General features: G+C 31.1%; 1 protein-coding gene across 12 annotated transcripts in view; it reads left to right on the top strand.

Annotated features, from left to right (window-relative positions):
• Window positions 1-22,217, top strand: part of LOC105226331 (uncharacterized) — a 276,869-nt gene extending 254,652 nt beyond the window's left edge. For all 12 annotated transcript variants that reach the window (XM_049450572.1, XM_049450574.1, XM_049450577.1 and 9 more), the window contains one exon: window positions 456-22,217. In XM_049450572.1, the coding sequence (XP_049306529.1) occupies window positions 456-3,411 (2,956 nt within the window). In that variant the 3' untranslated portion in view covers window positions 3,412-22,217. The remainder of the gene's footprint in view (window positions 1-455) is intronic.
• The last annotated feature ends 282 nt before the right edge of the window (window positions 22,218-22,499 follow it).

The raw sequence follows: 22,499 nt of genomic DNA, 5'->3' as shown, positions 1-22,499 counted from the left end.
TGCCAATTTTTGTGTAATTTTATTTATAATATTTTCGTTGTCGTTGTTGTTGTTGCTGTTGCATTTTATTCGTCATAAATTGATAAACATTTGCAATGAATTTAAATTGCAACAATTTCAATAAAGACGAAATATTTAATTCATATGTGGTTGTAATATGGCTGCTAAATCGTATGAATAATTTTGTTTTTGCTTACGATGTAGTTGAGAATTACAGTTAGAACTGAGCGGTTCGTTGCATCCAAAACAGTGAAGTCTACTTAAGCATTTTAGATATCCATCGAATCTTGCAATACCATTTAAAAAGTGTGTTTTGGCATTTTATCAAAAGTTAGGTTAGTTTTCGAAAACAGGTTTACACAACCTAAACATAATTACAACACATAAGTCTTAACTTTCAGCACCGTAACGCAAAAAGCTCTGTAAAATAAAGCAATTATTCTATTCTTTTTCAGCTCCAAGACGATGCGCGCTACCCCCACACTCTCTGCACGTCGCCCCTGCACCGATGATGCACTGAGCAGCACCGTACAAGAACTTCTCAGCGGAAAGTATAGCACACGTAAATCGTCAGACCAATACGCCGGTGGTTCGAGCACGAGCCCAGGACGCGCCAGATCCAATCGCACCGGAGTGAGTGGCAAACGTGCGAATGCACACCTAGCCAACGCGCTCTTACACGGCATGGACGCGGACAAGGATATGTCCGGCGATGAATGCAGCACTGGCGATGGTCATACAGGCATAACTGGCGGCCATGGTAGTAATGCTTCAACACCACAACCAGAAATCGCCACACACACTGCACTGGAGGAGCTCGCCAACCGGCTAAACGCGACACATTCTCTGCGTAAATATTGTGTGAATAACGGTACCGGTGATACGGGACGACGCGATGCCGCCAATGATGCCGGCAATTGCAGCGATTTGTCACCAAAGCCGAGCGCAATATACGTTGATGGCGCTAAGTGTGACGCCGGTACACCGTCGAGCAGCGCTACACCACAGCCGCAGCAATCGCCGCCAACGACTGGACTGGATCCGACATTAGCGATTTTACAGGCATTCCTCTTTACGCTCACCAGCTTTGGCGCTTTGCAGCAACGTGCCGATCAGCCGGTTACTCTGCGTGATTTGGTGGCCAATTTGAAGGACATGTTGGAAACACATACTGCGGGTGATTTAAGTGTGGAGGGTCTTTTCAGCAATGGCAAGCCCAATATAATGGACCAACCGTTGTTGGCGCAAAAGCTGCAACAACAAACGTCAGCGTATGCGGCACAACGCTTACCCAAATCAGATACACCAGAGACCACGAGCTCGTTGGACCACCATGGGCCGATTGGTGATGATCTGGCTGCGTCGATTCTTAAGATTCCGTCCTATAAGCCAGTGGCAGGCACGCCGACGCCCACATCGGCTGCCGCACGCGCCTCATGCTCGCCATCCTTGCTGTGCAACAATTCCACCGCCAATCCCATGCCAAATCCCAATGGCGATAGTCCGCATTCTGCGCCCTCACCACGCATCGCCAACTCTATGCTGGCCGCTGCTGTGGCGGCCGCTAGCAATAACGGCACCGTCGCATCTACCGGCCGTCAGGGCAATAATGATCTATCTGTCATTTCGCCGCCACTAATGCAGCACCCCCAATCACCACCGTCGTTCAGTTTTCGCGATATGATCGCACATGGCATTCACCGCACTATGAATGAGCAGGCCAATCAGGACGCGCATGCCGCCGCCGCTGCTGTTGCTGCGGCTTCGGCGCCAATGCTGGGTCTGTGCTTAGAAATGGAGCGCTCGTCTAACAACAATAGCGGCAGCAGTACGGATCATAAGAAACCTACTATATCGGTGGTGAAGAATATAGGTGGCACCGATACAACACGGTTTGGTGCTGCACCCAATGTCTTGGCTGGTTCGAGTGTGGCTGGTAGCAGTAGCAGCACACACAACTCACATGGTTATCACCAGGCGCACATGCATCATCATCTGCCACACCATCTGAGTCGCCAAGAGGCAGCAGCGCTTGCCGCCGGCAAAGGTACCCGCCCGAAACGTGGTAAGTACCGCAACTATGACCGCGATAGTTTAATAGAAGCAGTACGCGCTGTGCAGCGAGGCGAGATGTCAGTGCATCGGGCGGGCAGCTATTTCGGTGTGCCGCATTCAACGCTCGAGTACAAAGTGAAGGAGCGACATTTGATGCGGCCGCGTAAGCGTGAGCCCAAGCCACAGCCCGGACTAGATGGTAGCAGCAGCACGACAACGGGCAAATCAAACTCTAACATTCCTGGTCATCATAACAATCTGAACAAAATCAAGTTGGGCAACGCTGGCAACAGTAATGTCAATGCCAAGCTCAACGAAGCGCATAAGGGCAATAGTAACTCAGCAGCGGCCGCATTCCCAACCAGCGCACCAAACGGCATGAAAATGCTTTTCGATCCCATCCAATATCCGGCGCATCTATTTTGGAATCCCCCGCCAGCCTTTAGCCAAATGCATATGGAATTCAATCGCAATGCAGTGGCGGCGCAAAGCGCCAGCGCGGCACAACGTTACACCGAAGAAACGCTACGTGGCGTTGGCGGCACATCAGCTGGCACGCCTTCTAACGCCAACAGCCCCAGTCCTATTGCCAGTCCGTTGTCGGCTGCGGCAAGTCATACACTCAATATGAAGAGTGCGCGTGAGCTGGCCGAAAATTTGTATGAAAGCGCTGGCGCCAATGGTTCCTCAATACTCGACGGCATCATACGGAAAACGCTCGACCGCAAAAGCACCGATGTGGGACCGCCGAACAGTGCCGGTGGTGCACAACTCGACCACTTGCTGGTGAAGAAAAATGTCCTACCGCCATATGCCAGCAACAACAGTAACGATCATCGCTCACCCAACGCCATGAGCAGTCTACGCGCTAAACGCGCCGCCAGTCCGCTTGCATATACCGAAATCAAACGTGAACGCGGCAGTCCGCCACACAGTAGCGGTGACGATGATGATGACGACGCCTCACGCAGCGGCAACGACGAAAGTAGCTACGAGCACAACAATAATAACAACAGCAAAGGTAGTTACATCGGCAATAATGAGTTGCATCTCCAGCATCAACACTTGCATCATCAACAACACAGTCGCAGCCGCAGCCGCTTAACCTCTCACGACTCCGCCGAAACCGATACGAGTAGCATACCCAGCGAGCTCATGACGAATCACAACAACGGCAACAAACTGACCGGCGATCTTAATGGCAATGGCGGTAGCTCAACAATGAGCGGTATGCTACCCAAAGTGGAACCACCGCTTGAATTTGGACACGCACCACCCACATTGAGTAGCACATCCATACTACAGGAAAAGTTGGCGCAAATTAAGGCCGAGCAGGAGAACGAAGAGCACTTATAGAGATGAATGAACTGGCCATACGGCATGTCGTTACATTAGCGGTACTAAAACGCTAACGGTTAAGGAGGGGGCAATTAATAATGGTGCTGATTGTAGGCTCAGTAAAAGGGCGCAGAGCCAAACGGCACCGAGAGGCGTACAAATCTACCTAGAATCCAAAACAGAACGGTCATAACAGTACCAGCGAGGCGCAGCGGTATACCGTGGATCTGCAGGCATGCTAGAGCAAAAGCTGTTGGGCGAATAGAACTTCAACTTGTGGCACTCACCATGCCGGGCGTTAGTTGGGATATGCATTCAGAGATCGGGTTCGGGATCGCCGATCGCCGGTCGCTAACGGTAATCAGTTCAAACAGAAGCTTAGTCAAAATTGAAGTGCGGCAATTTAAGCTCTTAGTATATAATTACAAACAAATATATAATATGCTAATATATATAGGTGAAATTATGTACACACACGTACATACAGAACAGACATTTGTGTATGAAAGAAATGTACAGTTTATACCCACACAACAAACAGATAGACAAAGGAAGTACATAAGGTGAAGAAGTAAAAACAAAAACAAATTTTAATTAATACATACAATAGCTGTAATACATATAAATATATATGTGTGTGTGCATTTAGCCTGGAAGCGCATGTATGTATTTATAGAAAATAAGACCTAAAATCAAAGTAAAGTAAACTAAAGGGCGTGTGGGCGTAAAAAACCAAAAACAGCAAATAAATAATGGCTAACGGAGAATGGAAGACGGTGAATAAACAAAGTAAATAAATGAAAATGTGAACAAGCGATAATATACATACATATATCTAAGTAAAAGTATAGTAAAAATCAACACTAAACTAACACAAAGGCAAAATAAATAGGTAACAGTAAAAATAATTAAATAATTATACAATCCAACAATAAAAAAAAACTTAGAGTTATAGTATGACAACAAAAACAACATAGTATATCAATTGCAGAGATCATAGATATATATATATATACATATATAACAGAGAAGGATCTTTGCATGATAAAACAAAAACAAAAAGGAACAACAACAACAGCAACATACTGAAAATTTTCTGTTTCGTTTTCTGACAATCGACAAATAGGCTCTCCTTGTACAAACAAACAAAACAAAACAAAACAAAATGTAGTTAACTACATGCAAACAAAGCAAAGCAAAAACAACAAAAACAAAAACAAGAAAATTAGTAATAAAATAGCAAACCGAAATAACATAATAATATAAAAGCTAAATCAAAACACACAAAGCAAAACCAAAAACAAAAAAAAAAAAATTAAGTAAATAAAAAATAAAAACTAAAAGAGAAATCAAATAAAACTATAAGCAAAATAACAAGCGAAAACAATACGAAAAATCAACACTGAAAACAAAATTTCAAAAAACAAATAAACAAAATAAAACTCAAGCTAATATAACTTTAAATAGCGACAAAGCATATTACAACAACAATAAAACAGTTGAAAACATTTGCAAAGAGAACAAAACTTCGCGCAGAATATGCAAATTTAAAAAGAACATTTCGTTTTCTTAGTTTCCGAAATTAATTTTGATTTCCATTACGAAAGAATAAGAGAATTCCAAAAACCAAACACACCAGCAAATAGACAAAATGCAAATACAACAAAAAACAGGATAGCTTGACTTGTAAAACCAATCTGATCCTAACAAGAAACCGAATGCAACAGCAACAATGCAACAGTGCAGATGCAACCAGCAACAACAACAATACCAACCAGCCAATACAACAACAAAACAACAGCAATAAAATCGAACAACACGCAGTCTCAAACGCAGCAATAACCGCAATAGCAACAGGCAAGCAGCAGCATCAATAACAACAACAACAGCAACAACAATAAGCAATAAACAATGAATAATAATAGAAAAAAACATTAACATACAACAACAACTCCGAAAAAGCAATAAGCAAAACCGTAATGTTGTTCCAAGTTGTAAGGGCGGAGAAAGCGGGAGGAATCACAAACAAAAATAACGGTTTTAAAAAAAATTTAAGTTTAGAAAAACAGTGCACTCTAAAGGTAAAATCTTTAAAGTTAGAATAACTGTGTATACTCTCAAGTATGGAAATAGAAATGCTTGAAGAAATCTGGCGACTCCGAAAACATTTCGGAACTTCTAGATCGTATATGGTATACAAGAGAATGTTCTCTTTAACTTGTAATACAAATATATGTATGTCTCAATGCTTTCAAAACTTAACCAAGGTAAATTACAGTTATTCCCTTATGAATGTTCCGAAAAGAATAGAGAATGATGCGAAACATTTCATCTCATCAAAAATTTAAGTTTAATTAGATATCATAAAAAAATTTCTTTCGCTGAAAAGACTACAAAAATCAGTAAACAGTAAATCTGAAAAACGCAGCACCATTTGCCATGTCTTGGTAGAGTTTTAGATGACAGAAATTTATTCCAAACAATATTTAGTCAAAATTTTGTGCATATAAAACAAAATTGTAACCGTTTTTAACATGTATGTACAGAGAAGCCATATTTCAAAAGATAGAATTAACAATGTCTGAACTTTACAATTCAGTAACTTCGTCTGAACTTAAAGCTTTCAGCCCAAGAATATACTAGTTCTGAAATTTTCACTAAGAAACACAGGTTAAATCGACGGAAATCGAAGAAACCTTTTACAAACAACTTCGTAGTAAACTTTTGTGCCTAAAGCGCGAAAAACTTCTTAAAAATATTATTCCAAAGATACAGTCTAAGCATTTTCGAAACCTAAACGACTTGGAAGCAACATTACTTTACAATAGTTACATCAATACAAATACGAATTGAACAGCAACAACAATGCAATAAACAAGATAGTCCATTACAGGTCAGAATCGCAGTTACATACCCATATTCCACAACAGAACTCCACAACAATAGACTATATACGCAAATTCAACTAAAAATAGAAATAACCTAAATAACACATAAAAATAAAAAAGGATTTTGGAGCATAGTTTCATTTGTGGCACACTGGAAACGTTGGAAATACTGGAAAAAAATTGTAATGAAAAAAAGTATTGCACAAATAAAGCGTATGCTCCAAAGGTCGTAACCATATTTACTAAGGATTATTTAAATATTTAAAATTAGCAAACTGTCGAGAAAAGTAAATTATCAAGAAAGTAATAATTAGAACATTTCAGAAATCCTCAAGACGGAAATCAATAAACAAAGCTGCCTTCACATTTACAAAAAGATCAAAGAAAAAACACAAAAAAACAATTTAAAGGGAATATTAAAAAATTAAAATGCTAAAATTGCTTAGAAAAAATATTCAAATATTAAATTACACACTAAAAATAATTAGTCAAAAGTAATGAATGTTTCAAAAAAGCAAAACAAATGCATTTTATGTTGCCGAAGTAAAGAAAAAATCTTTGAATTTGCCTACCCAAATTAACAAAAGCCAAACACACACTTAATTTATTTAATTTAAATTAAAGCAAAAATATTTTTGAGGAAATTATAAAGATTAAAGCTCGTGGTCAACAGATTAAGGTGAAATTATATATAAAAAAAATAACTTTCGGTGTTAAATACAAAAAATTTAAAAAATATGTCAAACCTATGCACATACATATACATACATACATACACGTATTTATCATACCTATATATTTATGTATGTACCTATGGAAAATATATATTTAAGCTAAGCAAAAGTCTAAACAAAAACAAAGTATGCTAAATTAAATGTTCGGTGTTCGTATATCATGAAAAAGCAAAAACAAAATCCAGTTTTGGCATAGCAACAATATAAGTTTATGTCTGACATGTATAATTAAGAGAGAAAATTCCAAAATTTAAATGCATGTGTATGTAAAACTTTTAATGTATGATATGTATGTGTCTTCATGTCGAGTATACCTCAAAAATAACAGTACATCATCATTTTGCATAGCACAGTGAGAGAGAGAAAGAGAGAGAGCGGAGTCAGCAGTTCAACCTATCAAAATTGTAAATTATTGAGAGACTTACGCTGGAAATTTATAAATGAACATTTGTCGTTTTAGTGTTAACGGCTTTGGAAATCCAATCTATGTGTAATAAGGCATAAGTAAAAATAAAAAAAAAGTTTATAGTGTGTGTTATGGCAATGAAATTTTATTTGAAAACAGCTGAGAAGAGGAATGTTTCTGGCAAGACATGAATTTAGTTTTTAAATAAAAATTAAATTTGTTTACATGTAAAAAAAGTTATAGAACAAATTATTGAAGAAAAACTAAAAATTTAAAGCAAATGCAAGAAAAATCACGTTCAAAATTGAAAACATTAACTAAATTAATTTCAAAATTTTTAATTTTCGAGACAATAAACTTCAAGGTACTTTGAGCATAATAAATATGTAAAAATAATTTTTTTCGAAAACAGTAACAACAATAATTTGAAAATTTTTCGTTTTTTTAAGAAATGCTATCATTTTCGAGGCATTAAACTTTAACCAAAATACTTTTACATTTTACTGATTTTTTAGCAATTTTATCATTTTCGAATACTGAATATATTCATTAAAGTAAAAGGTTCAAATTTAAAAATAGTAACTAACAAAATATTGAAGTTTAAATTTTTATATCAACATTTTCGAGGTATTAAACTTTATAGAGTACACTTTAAAGTCAAAATTGCTATGATAAAAAGACATTTTAAAAAGTGTTAGAATATTTAGTAAAAGAAACATTTGCGAAAAAATAATCGGCGCACATTTTCATATTAAAATTGTTTGTCGCAAAGTTTAGAATGTTTTAAAAACTACAATAACTTTCGGAAACATATTCTTTCAGTAAATAAACAAATTTTAGTTTGTTAGTAGAAAAAATGCAAAAAAAATTTTTATCCAAAAAAATATTTCAAAGAAATAACTTTAAAAATTTTGCAACAAAAATATTCTAAAAAATTTCATAAACAAAATTTTCTAAGAAAACCCTTTACATTTACGTTTTTTTTTCAAAAGAAAATTTTCCGGTTTTTGTATATTATAAATTAAAAGGTGTTTTTGTACAAATTTAATAATTTTTCAGACAAAAAAATAATTTAAAATACACTTAAAATTAAAAAAAAAATTGAAAAACATAAATTTTACCAAAGAAATAATTTTTCAAATTTTTCCAAAGAAAAATTAAAAAAAAAACAAATTTTCATAAACAAAATTTCCCCAAAAATATTTTTCAAAAAAATTCGAATATTAAATTTCATTTTTTTTTCAAGAAATTTTTTTTTAATAAAATGTTATGAATTTTTGTCATAAGCGGCAATTTCGAAAATATTTTAGTATAATAAAAGCTAAAAGAAACATTCCTCAAGCGTTGAAACAAACTAAGCTAGATATATACTTTTCACTGCTTGCCATTTCATTGTTTTTCATGAACTCCGGCAACATTTCGGCACTGCGAAAAATTTATCCCAATTAAATGTGTATATTTTTAAAAATAATAAAGTAGATATTAAAAAAATAAAAGAAAAACTTAAATGTACCTAAACAAATTAATTCGTGTGCTACGTAAAACTTGCGACTGTAGTGGAACCGTGAAAGCACAGACAATTTTTTATATACATAAATACTTACAAGCATGCATATACATACCTATATACATACATATTTGAGTAAAATGCAAAAAAAAACAAAAACAAATCCAAATCAAAAGCAAAAAATTAAATGTAAAACATTTTTGTGTCGAAATTATATATAAAATATAAATACATACATACATACGAGTACAGTACATACCAACATAAAGACAAGTTTCAAAAAATATATACATACATATACTTATATTAAAGTAAATGCTAAGAAAAATTAATCCTTTTGAATGTGCGTATATTTAGATAATTATATAAATAAAAATTATTAAAAAAAACATATTTAAGAAAATCAAAAAAGACTTTGGCATTTTTCTAAAAGTCTACACTTATACACAAAATAAATAACTGACACACAAACATATAACACTTGTAAAAGACATGTTAAGTAAACATTTCCGGAATGCTTTTTTGACTTTTGGCCATAAATTTTGTGCGTATGCGTGTAAAAATCAATGTATGTGCGTATATTAAAGAAAAACATTTTTTTCACTTATCACGTTCGTGTTTACATATGACAACTATTTGACAACTGACAATTGACCAACAATTTTGAACAAATAACTGTTTTAGCCAAGACTACACGACCACACAACACATACATACATACACACATGCATACAGTCGAACTGTGGACCTTCGTCGGCATCTTGCCAGGTTAGGCTGCATGATCTGAACGAGATCAAGGCCAGAAGTACACACATATATTTATGTAATTATTGCGTATGTAGTAATTTTATTATAATTATATTTCAAATTTACCACAAACAAACCAGTGCATACATGCACAAAAACATATTTATTATATATACAAAAATTACATACATACATTAGACACTATCTGTGATTTATAATCCAAAATTATTGATGCGAAAAATGAGTATTCAAGCAAATTCGCAAAAGGATTGGCATTGAAGCTGTTGAGGAGTATTAAGTGAAGAAAATAAATATGAAGAAAAAGCGAAAGTAAAACGAAAAGTGGAATTGAGCAAAGAGGAGTGCTAATAAAAAGCGAAGAAAGTCTAAACAAAAGTATGATGAAAAGACAAACGGTTATGGGACTAATATATATGAGACATCACATTAGCCACTTACATACATATACATATATGATAAATAAATGCTGCAAGGACATAAGTGTGAAACTGTTGCAAAGGAGGAAATAAAAATTGGTAATATTGAGAAGAATAAACGGCAAATATATATCTTAATAAAAATAACATGTTGTTTGAAGCAAATTACGCTCTTGAGACCAAACGTAGAGCAAAAAAAAGTAACACGTATGTATATATATACATATGCATTCCTATACAAATGTTTGCATGAAAATTTTGGCGCAATTTTTAACGTAAAGTTGAAATTATAGCAAAAAAAAACTTTGCTATAAAAAATTGTTTGCTATAAAAATTTTGTTTAACGTTACAAACAGGATTTAGTTCCAACTTAAAATTACCTTTAAAAGTTTTCTACGAAAAGCGCGCAAAATCAATTAAAAAACAATAAATTTGCACAGAAACACCAGTCGAAAAGCGCAAGCAAAAATTAATTTTGAAACCAAAGTCATCAAAATTTATTCAAAACGTGTTTCCACCAACATACATACATATGTATATATTGAAAATATATTTAAAACCACACAATAATATAAAAGCAAAAATATCAACAAAAAATAAACAAAATTAAAAGTGCAATTACTTGGAAAATAAATGGTGAAATGATGTTCGTTAGTAAAAAAAATAAATAAATAATAAAACAAGAAAAAAATTTGTAAAGAAATATATATAAAAAATTTGCGTATAGGGAAAATTTAGCAGCAAATGTATAATTAGAACTTTGATTGAACCAAATATAAAATTAAATTAAAAAGTTAAAAGAAATATAAATGAAAATTATATAAAAAATTAATACAAAAGTTTGTATAAAAATGCATTCTAATTAGCAACAATTTAAAAACAATTTTTTAAAAAATTTTTAATATAATTTCACTGCTTAATTTCAAAAAATTATGCGTTGCAATGAGTTGAAACTAGGAAAAAATATATACCGGACATACAAACATACAGCAGAAATGCGCTCAAAGTTGCGCTAAAGCTTTGCTCATTGAAGAGTCGACTGAGCAGAAATAGCTTGCACAACTGAGAGCATACTAATGAATACAAATAGCGTTAGAAAGCAATAAAAAATTTGCAAGAACGAAGTGGTAGAGGTGATAAGAGAGTACGAAAATTGTTTTCGAACTTAACGAAACAAAATTTGTTTAAGTAAAACTTATTTTTTCAACTTCTCAAAACTAATATTGGAAAACTGGAGATTTTCTTAAGCTTTCAAACAAATTTTGCAAAAGTAAAAGCTTTTCTTAAGTTTCCAAAACAAATTTTGCAAAACTTAAACCTTTTCTTAAGTTTTCCAGCAAGTTCGTTTGCCTGATATGGAACTTAGTTTCAAATATCACCTCTGCACACACTCGCGAATTGACTCTAACAACAACCGGCCGATTTCAAAAGCTTATGGCATACAAGATGAAACAACAAAAAAAGGAAACACACACACAGACAAGTATTGGGACAAAAAGACAAGTTAAGCTACAGTTGATTTAATAATTAAGTTAAGAAAACGTCTAAAGGCGGACGTTTAGGGCTGAATGAATGGGAGAGCGCTTGAAGGAGCGCGCAGAGAATGCAAATTGTATGTAAAATCCCTCAGGTATGTGTTTTATTTTCGGAGAGAAAAAAGATTGACTACCATACTTTTAAATATTGTATTTTAAAATGCTAAATAGAATGTTAGATTTGTAAAGAGTTAGTAAGCAGATAGGACGTGTTAGCGAGATAGAGAGAGAGAGAGAGGGCGAGGGAGCACGCGAGAGAAAATGCTGCTAATTTAGGAGCCTGAGTATTGCGTGTGCAGGAATGATCAAATGTTGTTGGTGTGCAGCCACAAGTCGCAAATGTCTCTATTTTCTTTGCAAGCACCTCGTCAACACGCAGTTTTGTACATACTTACAGACCCACAGTTATAGAAATTTATATAGTTTTTGTAATATACGACATGCATACATACACATACAGGATATGAGCGTAATTTTACATATAATTTTATTTTTTAAACCTAAAACTTAAATATTTTTAACTAAATAATTGTGTTAGTAATTAAAAAGTTAGTTGCTAGCGCATCGTTACATAGAACTTTTGCTACGTACACACATACATATTGCGCGTGGAATGGTTTAGTAGTATTTTGGGTGATTTGTACTGAGCGGGGAGCATTTTTCTACTACTTATTATGAATTTTTAAGACATAGCACCCTAATAAATTGTTCTGTGTTCGAGCATTTGCTATGATGCCTACCCGTTCTGGCGCAACAACAACACGAAATAATGTAATGTTTACTGTTAATATAGTATATGCTTACATACCGTTTATAATTTTTTTTTGCAGTGTAGAGAGGGTTAGAAGTGGAGCAGGCAGAGATGGCGAAGCAATGGGCTGCTTATATGTATATATAGACAAAATTGAATTTATAGTGCAATTGTTTTTTAAAAAACGAATTAAAGTAGTGAAAATCTTTAAGCGTGTGAGCACGTTCTTAATTTCAAGTAGAAACATTATGGCAATGTTTTTGTTTAATATATTTTTCTCTAATTATCTTATTAACGCTTTTTTATGTGTAAATGTTTTAAAACATGAAAGAAAAGGACTCAAAGGACTTTTTTTGTATTTTTTTTAACAAAGTGAAATGTTGCTATAATTTTTAAAATTTACAATTTATGTTGTTGACATTTACCAGCAACAATATTGCATACGTTAAGCGAAATTGAAATGAAAAAAATTCGCATTGCGCGTTAGGTCCTTTGGACTGTGAATGGCGAATGGCAGAATGCATATTTATATTTACTATATTTATAATTACAAAAAAAATATTAAAAAAAAAACACTTTTTATATATACTTTACACATAATAAACGAAAAATCCAAATAAAATTAATATTAATCATTCTATTTTACAAATAAAGCTATTGTATTTAGATATCTATTATATTTGCTATATTGTTTGAATGAAACAAGTTAAAATTGTAAGCGCATTTAATGCAATGCAAAGTAAACTGTAATATTAAAAGTGAAAATGTTGCAATGACCTCGTGTACCAAATGTAATTACGATCTGATTTGTTTAGTTGTTTTTTGTAAACAATATTTATTAATTTTGTATAATAACCTATGTTTACCAACTAAGCGTATGGTAAGCTCTTTAGTTGCGGTTAAGCTAAAGAAAACTATATAGAAAGGACGAAAAACGAAAGCGCGTAAAATGATAATTTCAATAAAATAGGTGATTACGAAAAAAATAATAATTTGTGAAATCTGCTACATGCAACAATTAAAAAAAAAAATATTTTGTGAACATATTCAGCAAAACCACACCCCTTCGAAAATTAAATCTATCCAAAAGAGAAAGAAGATTTTTCTGTTTTCGCAATTATTTCGAAAATATTTTTTCGTACCTCATTTTAGCATAAAAAGTTTTCCATGTAAACATAAATACAACAGTTCAAAATTTGTTTAAACGTAATTTAACAAAAAATTTATTTTTAATACCCTCTGTGAAACTAAAACACATACCAAGATGAGAAGATTACCAGATTTACCAAGTAAAACCGTCAAATAAAGAAAACAAAGCTTAAAATTGTGTAATAAGGCACATTGCAACAACATGCATAAATACAACTAACCCAATTAATTACAGCATACACTCAAAGAAATTAAAAAATAAACCAAACAGCAAAACATAAACAAACAATAGTAAAAACAGCTAATTTTCCAAACAAAACAAATCATATAAGTGAAAAAGAGCAATAGCCCAAATATATATAACAATGCTTTGTGTATTGTATATATATCCATCTACACAGTATATATGTACATTGTATTATATGCATGCATATATAAATATATTGGAAAAATCGCAAAATAGCCGAAAAACTATTGGTTATTTACAGAAATAAGCAACAAAACAAAACCCACAATAGTAATCTTCCCTCTCCACACGCACAAAAACATAAAACAACAACACTGAATATGTTATATAAGAAATAATTGATTGCAAATCAAAAAAATTAATATAAATACAGCCGACAGTCGATTGTTTTTATTTTTAAATATTGTATTGAAATAGTCAAAAAAAAAAACAAAATATGCAATGTAAGTCAATAATATTGACTACAGTAATAATAAAAAAACCAACAATAGCAGTAAACGGATTGGCAATAACCATAAATATTGTAAATTTTTTAAACAAGATAGTATAAAAATGTGTTGATGGTATTAAAATGCGATTGCTGTAGCAAATGGCTGGAGTGATAAAGTAGTATATATGAAGATGCGTGCACGGTTGGCAAAGCAGTTCAAGCAGTTGGTCATTACTTACCGGATATACATACATGTACTTAACAGCGACCACGGACGGATATCATGCGCATGAACACGTTTTTGTTGACGACATTTCGAATTCAAATAATTTAACAAAACTTTTATTTTAAATATATTTTTTTAATTTAACTCGACTTTTGATTTTTTAATCGTCAGCACTTTTCAAACTTTTGATTAGCCTAAATTTATTAAATTATTTTTTCTATACACTGCCTTTATCATATTTTTTGCCATATGATTACTTTTTTTATTTCTTCACTTATAATTTTTTAAATTTATTTTTTTTTAACTTCGCTTCACCACCACTTTTTATTCTTATTATTATTACTTTACGCATATGCAGTCATTGCCCGAAACTTTGCTTTGTATATTTTGGTAAGGCACGAATTGACCGAAACGAACACTTCACTTTATATTTGTACCACTTTTTAATTAATTATGTTCAATTACTTTACGCCAACGCAACGATTTTCGAAGCTAACACCGAGTTTTTAATTTTTATAACTTTTTTTAAAAACCGCGAACACACCGACCCGAAACTTATGCTTTAATCTGTTGTACCACTTTTTTTTTTAATTATGATTTTCTCGAACTGACACTTTACTTTTAAATTTTTACAAATTTTTCAAAAACCGCGATTGGTTATTTTAGGCAAACACATCGATAAATTGGAATTGCTTTCGAAGCCAACTGCATTCCCTTTTTATGAATTATAAAAGCAAAAGAGAATATTGTTAATACAGTTCGTTTCGATGTACCGTTCGAATATAAGCACAAACACAATTGACAGGAGTAACGCCATTTTGAGCATCACCTGATAACATTTTTGATTTCAGTGAAATTTTACAGAAATTATTGTATTAAAGCTCCAAATATGTGACACACAGCAAAACGGTACCGGTGTGCAAGCAAAAAAATATGACCGCAAGCAAAAACAACAAATATCACACACAACAGCCGCTACCAAAATACGCTGCATATAATCTGCCGGCAAATACTTATAATCTTTACACTTCAACATACTTGGAGCACACATGTATTTTGCTAATTTCGGCACAACTTTTACACATATTCCCAACGAATTTACTATTAATTTAACTATTTTTTCCACACTAAACACAAACGAAACGCTAACGTGAACACGAACCGAACTTAATGACAACTGTTGCCGATTTGTTTGTCAAGTTGCCATCTTAGTCAAGTGCAGCCATTACCGTGCGCGGTAGTTAATGCAGTGCAAACGATATTAGGCAGCAACTTCCTTGCGGCCGTTGAACGAAAACTGCAAAAATTAAAATGCAGGGAATTAATTTGCAATTAAATAGAGCAATTTTTGCTTAGCAGTAAGTAATCGCATTTTAAGCAATAATTAGCATTTTACTAACTTGTAAAACATTAAACTGCGCGTACAATAAACGTATGTGTAGATTTGTCCACAAAATACCCAACAATACTTACAATAGATATTTGCTTACCATAGTTATACAATAGTCAACCAAACAGCCGAAAATACAACTAATTAACGCATAAAATAATGAAATGAAATAAATGAAACAATATAATTAATAGATCAGTCTTTAAATGTTCACAACAACAACAACAGTAAAAACCAACAGCAATAGCCCGAAATACCAGCCTACAATAGCCCAGTAATTAAAGCATTTTCAAATAAGCCAGAAATAATTGAAAACAAGAAAAACCAACAACAGCCACAACAATTACTTACAAACTACAACAACAATATCAATAATATGCCGTAAACATAATAATGAATAGCAACTTGTACTTAACACTTAAAATACAATATTTTATTAAGACCTACATTTAAACGGAAAAAGCGCGCCAAAACGTGCGCGCAATGCATAAACACATATGTATAAACGTAATAAAATAACATATGTATGTGTTTTATATTCTCATCGAGTTGTCGACTGTTTTTATTTTATTTTGCGTCAATTGCAACCGACAGGTTGCATATTTCGTTTAAAATAAAGAAATTAGTACTGTTCACTTTCCATTTAACTGTTTTAATCGTTATGTTAAATTACTTACAAACTCGTACATATATTTTTGATGACTACTCCCTAATTAACTAGTGTAGTAATGTTCATTTTTGTTATGTTTGTTACAATGCGCTTGCGCAATTCGTTTCCTTACACCTATGTTTATGTTGAAAGCTGTAACTATCATTATTATGAAATAATATTTGTGAAATTACGTAATGTGAAACCATATTATTTTTCACCTAACTATGAACTTACAGTAAAGTAATTGAAATGTATTCGAAATAAAAACTAAATATCACATACAAATTACAATAGTATCTAACAATTTTAATGCATAAACAATACAATAGTTTTCAAATAAATCTCACAATTACAATTACAATTACAATTACAACTACAATAGCAATAGCAATAGTAATAAGGCTCCAACCACAAACAATAAACCATAAATCAACCAATGACAACAGCCATGCGACAGAAAAAATAGTCGAAATTCCAAGAAGTCAATAGAAAATCGCAAAATTCATTATTTTTTTTTTACAATTTGTAGTGATTAATTTTTCATTTTGTTTGTTATTATTTAATTATTAAAAAATTACGAAATATAATTTTTTTGTCTAAAAATATTACACTTTGTACCACAATTACATAAAAAATCATATTTAATTATTATTCTAATATAAAATTAACGAAATTAATTTTTTTTTCTAAAATTATTACAGTTTTTACCACAATTATATAAAAAAAAACAAAGTTCGTATTTACTTATTCTACTAAAAATAAATTTGTTGGTTTTTATTTAAAAATATTTTGAATTCCAAAGCAATACCTATATATTTTTCACTTCCATAAATAATTAATTTAATTGCAAAACAAAAAAGGCATTATTCCTTAAATTTTCAATTTTTTTTCATGCGCTTTTTTAGTTTAAAACAATTTAATATTTTCTTGAAATTATTCTACACATTTTATACACAAGCAATTGTTGCAAAATTCTTAAAAATAGCTCATAAAATATATATTTTTTATTATTGTAATTAATAAATTATTACTTTGCATTAATATTTTTATATTCGAGTGTTGGTAATTTTATTGTTAATACAGTTTTTATAAATAAAATATGCTGAAAGTTGTATTTCAACACAAACTACACAACACTAACGCAAGTACAATATTTAAAATTCACTTTGGGTGGCAAAACTGGACATTACAAAAACACAACAAGGCAGAATTTTCACATAGAATGTACAAAAACAAAACTTCAAAATGAACTACGTCTAAATAGTCACTAAAAATTCATGACGAGAAACTTACTTATTTATTTTGTGCATATATATAATATATATTTTGAACACTTTATCAAAATATGAAAAAATACGTTGAATTTACGGCAACACAATTAGAAAAATTCAAATAACTCGCAGTTTCAATAACACGGCCACTAACGGCACACACAAAATGACAGCAGCATTTTCCATTATGCAGGGTTTACACTTTGCTATGTGAAAATTAAAATGATTATGTGGTGAGAATTTTATTTTAACTTTTTAATAAATTTAATATTTTTAAAAGAAATATTAAAATTATTTTAAATGGAAATTAATATTTTTAAAATAAAATTTAAAATTTTTATAACAAAATCTAAAATTATTTGCCGTAAATGAAACAAGAAAATAATTGTCTGCAGAAGCACACTAAAAAATTTTAATTAAACGGGTTCACATATCGAAATATCGTTTTCCCTTTCGTTCTCTTTATAAACAACATATGAAATGTAAATGTAAAAATAATTTAAAATTAAAAAAATATATATATTGTGCATTTAAATTTAAGTTTATTTAAAATAAAAACTCGTATTGGTAATCGAATTAGTAGCGTTCTATTTTTAATTAATGCCTAGTTTAATTCTTTTTTCAAGTGTTGCAACAAAAATAAAAATCTAAAAAAATAAGTGAAACAAAAATTCTATTTAGAAATAGTAGCAACAAAAATATCAAACATTAAATGCGTGAAGCAAAAATGAAAATTAATAGTAAAACAATTATATATGTAAAATAAAGTTATATTTACAAAAATAAACAAAAAAACGTTCAGTTTGAAAATGATTGCTGGGGAGACAGCAAGCGAGCAGAATCACTTTTATAAACGATATAACTTGTTTAGATTGCCTTAGATTTTTACGTGTCTAATTACATGCATAGTTTACATACATATATAAATAGCGCTATGTGGATGTTTGTTTTTACATATATACATACATATAAACATATATATAAATATTTACTATTTTTATAATTAATATGTAATGTAATTTTATGATTTTAATATGATTGATTTGTTTACACAACTATCTTTTTCGTTATTTTATATTTACATATGTATAACGTACGTACATACATGCTTAAATACAAAAACAATATATATATATATACATATATATACTACATACATAAATACGTATACATATGCTACATTGATACTTTATAATTTTAATTGTTTAAATATACAAATACCAATATATAATACAAATACACAGACACATGGATACATATTATTTTAATAAATAAAAATTTTAGTTAAAACAGAGGAAAAAAACAAAATAAACAACAATTTGTGTACTACTCATTTTTTCAACATATAAATAGCTGCGAGGTAATGTGTTTTTTGCTTTTTTGTTGTAATTTCATTTCTCAAATACACTTTAACTCTTTTAAAATGCTTTTATTTTGCACACAAATGTAATAAGAATAAAGATTTCGGCTGCAGAATAGTAATGGAATATTGTAAGGAACAAAGCACACACACACATGCAAATAAGCAGAAAATATGCGATAAAAACAAAATCACAACAAGCAATAACCAATTACAATTATAGCAATTAAAAAAAATTACAATAAATAAGTATTTCAAATACAATGCAATAGACCAAAGTGAATACTGGTCGTGTGGGGTTAAGCATGGTGAGAATTAAAAGTGTGATGAAGAGAGTAAGAGAGTTTACTAACATTAAGCTATTTGAGATAACGGTTTAAAATATTTTGTATGCAAAGTAACCGGTACAAAAAGTAACCGGTAGCAAAATAATCGGTAGCAAAATAATCGGTATGCAAAATTAGCGGTATGCATAGTAACCGATATGCAAAGTAATCTGTATGCAAAGTAATCGGTATGCAAAGTAACCGGTATGCAAAGTATTCGGTACGCAAAGTAATCGGTATGCAAAGTTAGCGGTATGCAAAATTAGCGGTATGCATAGTAACCGATTTGTAAAGTAATCTGTATGCAAAGTAATCGGTATGCAAAGTAATCGGTATGGAAAGTAATCGGTATGCAAAGTAATCGGTATACAAATTAATTGGCATGCAGAGTTATCGGTTCGCAAAGTAATGGGATCAAAAAGTAACCGGTACGAAAAGTAATCGTACGCAAATTACCGAATCACAAAGTAATCGGTACGCAAAACAACCGGCAAAGTAATTGGTACTGAGGTAAAGACAACCAACTTGAATGTTACATTTTTTAGAAAGCAAATTACTATAACAACAGTAATTCTCAAACCGAGTTAATAGTTAGTCGTAAAAACTCCGAGTGCAAGACACATTTTTAAAGACCCGCCATGCGAAAGATCCCAACATTACCATTGTTTGCTCCATTTTCACATTGAACTATTGGCAAAAATACAAACTAATAACAATTACAAAGCAATAGTCACGGTTAAAAGTCAGAACAACTATTTCGGTGAACGATTAAAGCAAACTGCAAGAAGTACTTATGTTTTTTCTTTTTTTTTTTTTAATTTTGCAAGTTTGAACAACGCTTACCTTTTACCGGTGATTTCTTTAGAAAAATGTCAGATTCTGTATTTTTTATTGTTTTCGAATGTTAGACTAAGCACACAGTTAGCCATTTGAATAGATTGTGCGCCAGAAACCCACTTACAAAATGCGATACAATTTTATAGATCAGTGAGTAACCGGTATTCAATGCTGACTGCGCAACAGCCATCACTAACAATAAGTAGAGGAAATTCTTATCTAAACAACAACAACAACTTCAGGGATCAAAATTTCAAATATTTTGATTTATTTAGACCGAAACAACAAGCTTAAGAAGTAAACCAAAACAAACAAAAACAAAAACTTAAAATAAATTAAAGTAAAAAACATATATATACTGAAAACTAGAGAGACACTTGACCATATCCGAAATTTTTTTTACAAAATGTGTGAAAATCCAAAAAAAAACGGTAAATAAAAACAATAACTAAATAATGTGGGGAATTATGGCGTAAAATGGTGGGCACTATGTTATTATATATACATATATAACGGTACTTGAAGTACTCGGTCAACTTGTTCGGCGGCTAGACGGGGGTGGGCACGCCCTCAAATAGCGCACAGAGATGTAACATGTATTAACAAAAGCTGTAACCTAACAATCTTTAAGGAAATGAAATCAACTATTTTGTAAATAAAAAAGTGAACATTTTTGGTAAAAGGAAATTTCAAGTGGTGAAAGTAAAATCAAAACAAACAAACAAACAAAAATAAACTAGCAAAAGAGAAACCGACTTTTTGCGTTTCTTTAGGAAATTTAAGCGTGAAACTTGTTTCAAAACTTTGTATGTAATTTTTTGACAAATGCTAAAAGCACTTAAATAAATTAAGATTAAATAGGTCGAGCATAATGATGTATACGATAACTAAGTAACTAGTTTAGGCGAACAAAAAATTTAATACAAGTATAGAAATATGTAGCTTTGGAAAATGCTTATTGAATATTGCAAAACTATATGGAAAAAGTTTGGTTAGTTTTGATTTAAAAAAATTATTTGAAGAAAAAGTTTATTTTGAAATAAAAAATATTCTCAAAAAATTTTCAAAAAGGAAAAATAATTTGAAAAATATAACTGCAAATTGTATTTACAAAAAAACTGTTCAATTGTTTATTAATTAAAAAAAAAAATTATTTTAAAAAAATATTTTGAAAAAAAAAATATATATTTTGAAAAAATTCAAAACAAAAGGATTTTAAAAATATTTGTTTACAAAAAATTCGAAAAAATGTTTGTTTTAGAAAGAAAATTCTTTTGAAAAAAAATTGTTTGAAAAAATTCAAAAAAAAAATGTGTTTTTTTTTTTAATTAATTTAATTCAATATAGAAACCTAAAACACACCACAGACACGTGTACACAAATTGACTGCATTTCAAGTGGGTTTACTAAAAGCAAAATTAATTAAAAACAAATTAATTTCAGTTTACTAATTTTCCAGAAGCATGGCAACCCTTAACGCTAATTGCAAAAATTCAAAAATCAGCAAAAACATATAAAAAGCATTATTATAATATTTATTGAAAAATTACATGAAAATTACATTACAAAATTAATAATCCCGTTATAGCCATAATTTATATGTACACACAACGGTACACGATTTTCTGTTCATTCCTCTTCAGTTTGAGCTAAATTGTTTATTTTTATTGAGACGAAGAAAATTACTGATAAACTTTTGCTGAATATTTAAAACCAAGAAAACAAGATTTAAAATCAAAACAAAATTGTGTATAAAGTAACAAGAGGCAAGGAAACACCTAAACCTTAACGCTGGGCATGACAAATACTGTAAAATATGAATTAATACAAGATATATTGAACAAATGCGTATGGAATGCGAGACAGATGTAAATGCAAGAGAAACAACAAATAAAAAAATAGCAACAACAAGGAGAACAAAAACAGATTTACTTACCTATTGTAATAATGTGAACTTGGAGCATACTCAGTATTTTATTAATACTGTAATGATACATTTATTTGAAAATAAAAATATAAAATATTAAAAAAAAATAAATGTGTTTTTTATTAATGGAAATGTCTAGTTTGTAATTAACTGTATGTGTTTGATTTTATTTTTCATTAAAATAAAATTTATTTTTATTAATTGTGAATTTTAATTTTTTTCATTATTAATTTAATTTTTTATTGTTTTTATTTTTTTTTTTAAATGTTAAAATATGACAATTTAA

The sequence above is a fragment of the Bactrocera dorsalis genome, chromosome 2 (genome assembly GCF_023373825.1).
Source record: "Bactrocera dorsalis isolate Fly_Bdor chromosome 2, ASM2337382v1, whole genome shotgun sequence".
NCBI classification, from domain to species: domain Eukaryota; kingdom Metazoa; phylum Arthropoda; class Insecta; order Diptera; family Tephritidae; genus Bactrocera; species Bactrocera dorsalis.
This window is presented reverse-complemented; position numbering and strand designations above follow the sequence as displayed.